The sequence below is a fragment of the Propithecus coquereli genome, unplaced genomic scaffold (genome assembly GCF_000956105.1).
Source record: "Propithecus coquereli isolate 6110/MARCELLA unplaced genomic scaffold, Pcoq_1.0 Scaffold17, whole genome shotgun sequence".
NCBI lineage: Eukaryota > Metazoa > Chordata > Mammalia > Primates > Indriidae > Propithecus > Propithecus coquereli.
In genome coordinates, this window is record NW_012141635.1 from 7,731,380 (window position 1) to 7,736,918 (window position 5,539).

At 34.5% G+C, this 5,539-nt stretch overlaps 1 protein-coding gene across 2 annotated transcripts in view; it reads right to left on the minus strand.

The window, feature by feature from the left end:
- CDH2 (cadherin 2, type 1, N-cadherin (neuronal)) overlaps positions 1 to 5,539 on the minus strand; it is a 247,101-nt gene that overhangs the window by 59,193 nt on the left and 182,369 nt on the right. For both annotated transcript variants that reach the window (XM_012641770.1, XM_012641769.1), the window contains exons 3-5: positions 4,401 to 4,627; positions 2,557 to 2,703; positions 687 to 842 (exon numbers count right to left, since the gene is read on the minus strand). In XM_012641770.1, coding sequence (XP_012497224.1) covers positions 687 to 842; positions 2,557 to 2,703; positions 4,401 to 4,627 — 530 coding nt within the window. The remainder of the gene's footprint in view (positions 1 to 686; positions 843 to 2,556; positions 2,704 to 4,400; positions 4,628 to 5,539) is intronic.

Here is a 5,539-nt window from a genome sequence, read left to right on the forward strand (position 1 = left end):
ATTAAAAAATTTAAATATAAAAGTAAATACAACAGATAAAATTGGGGAGACTGAGGTCTTGGAGTAGGAAGGCTTTTATCAACATCTCTGGAAAGCCAGAATGTATGAATTTAAACAAATGAATTATTCAGTGCAAAAACTATGTTGTACTATGCAAAAAATTATAAAAAACAACAGAAGAAAAAAATACCAGACAAACTGTACTAACATCCCTCATAGATAAATGGTTCTTAACAACAAGAGAAAAACATAAACAACCCAAAAGAAAATTCAACATAACATAGGAATAGGGAATTCACTTTGGTTGGAATACTATGCATCCATTAAAAATGTTGTGATCTCTAAATATTTTACACACAATAGTGACCCGATTCATAAAAATGTGTTCTTAGCCACATACTTAAGGCAAGTATCAACATGTAAAGGGTAATGAGATTTTAGACAATTTCACTTTCTTCTTTTTCATTCTTGGCACTATTTGTTTTTTTTTTTATCAAGAGCATTCATCAATTCTATAAAAACAATAAAATTATTCAAATAAACCAAAAAGGCTACATACAAATGCCTTTCTTAAAACTCTCAGTATTAAGGCTTTCAGACTTATAGAAGAGGCAATGGTAAACACCGCAGACATTTAGGATTAGTAGAGTATTAATACAGAGATTTTCAGCCGGTTGGAATCTTACATGAAACCGGGCTATCAGCTCGCGGTCCAGGGGCTTTGTCACGGACAGCTGACCTGAGATGGGGTTGATAATGAAGATACCAGTTGGAGGCTGGTCAGCTCCTGGCCCAGTCACGCTGTACCGCAGTGAAAGGTTTTTATCTCTATCAGACCTGATCTGAGGATCAAGAAAACAATCACATTAAGCGAGAGGCTAAATGAGCTCATTATCAGAGACAGGGCACACCGCACTTCATGCCCTTTTTCAGTTACAGACTTACACCATCTCTTCCCAGAAAACCACTCGCACTCTCCCAGTACCTGCTCTTCCTCTGCTTCTTGGAGATAGGCTTCAAAAGAGATGTCATCCAATACCAGAAAGACTGGGGGCAACATTAACATCTAAAAGAATACTCACTAGGCGCAGTGCAAAAAGTCACAGTGTAGGAGTGTCAATGTTTAAACAATCAAATTCTACCCTGGGAGTTTCTAGGTTAGGCTATTTAACATAGTACCAGGTATCCAATTTAATTAAAATAAACGTTGTTTACCTTTTTGTATCAGTTACAACAAGAAATCATTGTCTAACCGTAGTGTGAAATATCCTCTAATGGAACTCTAATATTATGATTGAGCCTGGATGTCAGATTTCTGTACTTGCATTGTGCTAACACTATTCATTACAACCAAAGCTTTCCATCTCATTTTAAGGTGACACCTAATACTAAAATTCTTCATTAATAATAAAGCATACAAGAGAGGATTTTAAAAAATATTTTTGTACTCTCAAACATCATATCCATTATAGGCTCACTGCCTTTTCCAAATACAACTACTCTCAGGAAAATTAAGTCCGTGTACGAGCAGTCACAGGAGGCAGAACAGGCTACAGGAGGGGAAGAACGCAGGCAGGCACAGAGACAGTGTGGACTGAGCAATACTGCCTGGAGAGAATAATAAGAGACCTTTATTTATTAGGTATTTATATGTAATTCTTTAATAGAGTCTAGTTGTGTTTTTTTAAGTTAAGGCATAAATTCTCTTTTTTCCCCACACTCTATTGAGAAAGCATCTTTATTTGGGGGTTATGTTCACTGTTAAACTGAATTATAATGTGCATTAAGACAGAATATACAACAGAAGTAAGTGGCTTATAAAAAAAACAGCTTTCAGTATGTGTTGGAATGATAAAATAAACATATAAAGAAACATTTATATTTTAATAAATGGGAATACAAAAACTTTGTCTTATTGTCCTTTTGTAATAAATAATGGGTTGCTAATTTTACTAAACATGCAAAAAGTATCTGTAATTTTTTTCTGTATTTGATGGTATATATGTGAGAAGCAAAAAACCTACTTCTCAGATCTGAAAGCCTATGGTTTTGCACTGCCCTAGGAATTCTGTTAATGGTATCAGAGGTCATTTTTTTTCCTTAAAAAACTTTCAGATGCACTTGGTGTTGGCATTTTTAACAATAATTGCCCTTTATTTTTTCTTTGGCCCCAAAACTGTCTGTAGAGGGCAAAGATCATCATGAACTGCCCAGCTTTCAGACAGGGAAGCTTAGGTACATGTGTGTCGTGAGCATGGGAATGGTATGGATAGGAATGTACCTTGGTGTCAGGACTTGCGTGTTCACAAACTGAACAGGCTTTACCATCCACAGTGCCCAAGACCTACAGAGAGCTCTACTTATAAATCCTCCAAGAGATAACGAAGGAGAATGATAAGAGGCTTTCTGTAACACGGTAGAAATTCTATCTATACAGAATTTTTTTTTTTTTAGTGCATACATGTCATAAACTCTACTTGTAAAAAAACAGACAAAATCATTTCTAACATACATTTGCCACATGCCATGGAAACAGTTAAAATTGTGCCACCCTACCCTGACGAGCTCTTGAGGGAAAGGGCCTCTGGAGTTTTCTGGCAAGTTGATTGGAGGGATGACCCAGTCTCTCTTCTGTCTCTGTAGGTAGCCATTGTGCTTTGCCACTTGCCTGGGAAATACTATTTCTTCAACTTCTGGTGATTCCTTAGCATTAAAACACACAAGACATTCCTGAATACTAGGAAAAACATTTTCTGAAAGTACATCAATATTAATGAATACCTGAAAACGCAGGAATCATTGTTTATTATGAAAAAAGTATGAGTCCAGAGGATCTTTTCTTGTCCCCTTATTAAAATAACAGAAAACACCATAAAATACTGGGGTAATACTGTGCATTGAAAAAGTGCATTCTAAACAACTTATTACATAGCTCAACTGCATAAACTATTTGCAGTTTCTGTAAAGCTCCTTAGATAGTAGTTAATGCTGAGCAAAATTTAATAGTACCTTTTTATACATTTCTCATTAGTTTAAAACCACAGTTCAGGTAATGTGCTACTGTACATTAAATTTAGATCTTGATGTGCTAAAATATAATTTGAATTCCAAGAGAAGTTTAATACATACTGCTAAGGAATGTCTCACATATTTATGAGCCTATTAAATCCCACAGAATTAATGCTGTAATTATTCTAAACCTATGTCAGCCATGATGGATGCTACAGATGACCCACTTTGCACATTAGGTATTAATCTCTGCTGGATGTCAACATTTTCTTCTGTTTCTCCATCTATCTGTAGACATTTTAGCCATTAGCCCTTGCTGCTTCAGTGCAAATATCCAAGCTAGTTTGCTGGAACACAGAGAGTCAACAACAAAAGCATCTTTTCACTCCATTAGTTACCAGTTTCTCACATTATATTATCCAAATGACATCGCTACCCTTAACAGTTAGTAGATTAACAAATTCCATTTCACATAACGAACCCTCCAAACTGGAATATGAGAGAAATTATATATTTTCCTTGGATATATTCATTCATATTTGATTTGGAGTGTGTATATCACACTTACAATTAAATACAAGAAATGAATACATGTGTTTCTATCTCTTACAGTACAATAAATAAAATGTAATAGTCATAGTTCATAAAATCATGGACTTAAAAATATATGGGTGTGTCCCCACATATTTGTTTTGAATTAACTCAAAGAATTAGACTATTCAGAAAATAATATTATCATACTTTTACTGAAGAAGCTATATTTTATTTAAAATTCTTAACATAGTGACTTATACAAAGTAAGTGCTCAATAAATGTTTATTGAATGGAATTGAATGGTACTCTGTTAGAAATATACCTCATTTATTTTATCTTGGCTCATTGTAGCTTCCACAAGAGGGAGTAATTGGTGGTATAAGTCGTATTGGTGGTATAAATAATTCATGCCCCCCAATTTGATTATTAAGGGAAAAGACAAAAACTCAATACTCATTGCCAGAAATGCTTTTCAGTTACTACTGTAAATCTGTTCTTCTCATCTAATAAATTTGATCGATGACATCTTGAAAATAATTGTTTATTTTGTGGTTATATTTAACAGCTTGTAAAGCTTCTAAGAAATTTAAAACAACTACTTCTAATTTAGATTAAGTTATAAATCTCGAAGTATAAACAAACCTTTCAAATACAGTTTCTGGTTGCTTAAAATATATTTAGTTTAAGTATCTTAAAAGATTAAAAACACAACAAAATACTGTTACATGACTGGTGGTGCTAAAAATTCAAATATTGGCCATCCATTAATGAGATGTGAAGCAAAGTATATATTTAGTTGACACTGTATAAATCTGGTTGTTAAGCAACAGCCCCAAAGCCATATCTGGATACTATACCTTCACTGATTCCTCCGTTAAGGTTGGCTTGAGGCTCAATTTTACAGCCACTTGCCACTTTTCCTGGGTCTCTTTGTCTTGGGCGTATATGAGGAACTTGGAATGCTCAGAAGAGAGTGGAAAGCTTCTCACGGCATACACCATGCCATCTTCATCCACCTTAAAATCTGCTGGTTCACTGCTTTCATACTGGACTTTTCTTTTTCCATTGCAGTTGCTAAACTTCACTGTAAAAGATAATAAAGGTATCCATTTAATTAGAATACGAAGGCAAAAACAACTAACACCTAAACCTACATCCTGCTTAGGTGCAAGGATAAAATGCAGTAGCGTGAAACACAGATGTTTTATTTTCATATTATCACCAGCATTTTCATTCTACAGAATGCCAGGTGGTAGTTCTGAGTGATGCCTCAGCAACTCCTTGTTTCACAGCTTCCCCTGCTTTTCACACTGCCCTGGACACTGGGACTTTGGGTGTGTTTCACTCTGACACCTTTCACTGATATTGCTTCCCATTCCCTTACAAATGTCTCAGTCCCAGCTCCAAAGTCACTGAAGGTAGAACAAATCCATTGTTCCCAGTCTTTGCGTAGCAATGTGAGCTGTACCACCTCAGTTTCTTATCCATGCCTGACAGTCACTGGATGAGATACTCCAGGGCAAATATTCTTACTTATCTTGTATACCTTGCATGCATTTCCTGATACAGGGTCTTAATATATAATTTTTTGAATAAATGCTTAAAGGAAGAAAGCAATGTAATTACTAATGTTGAATGCTAACTATGCTTTGGAATTGTAAGACCTTACATTAATTAAAAGGTGAATAATCGGCAATTTTTATCCCTCCTGGTCATTATAATAGTTCTATTAAGCAATTAACAACTTTATAAACTTTCAAACAAATGAAAATAAAAATGTATCTCAAATTAAATTTTAAATTAAAAAAACCTATGGCTTAAGAGTAGGAGAATCAAAGTGTCTTATCTCTATCTTACATGCAATGACTTCAGATTTTAAAAAATTAATGCTTTCCTAAATGCTGTGTAGCTTATTTCTCAACAGATAATAAAATGAAAGTTAAACCATGTACTTATGTGGAACTAGACATATTCAACACATAAAATAATAAAAATA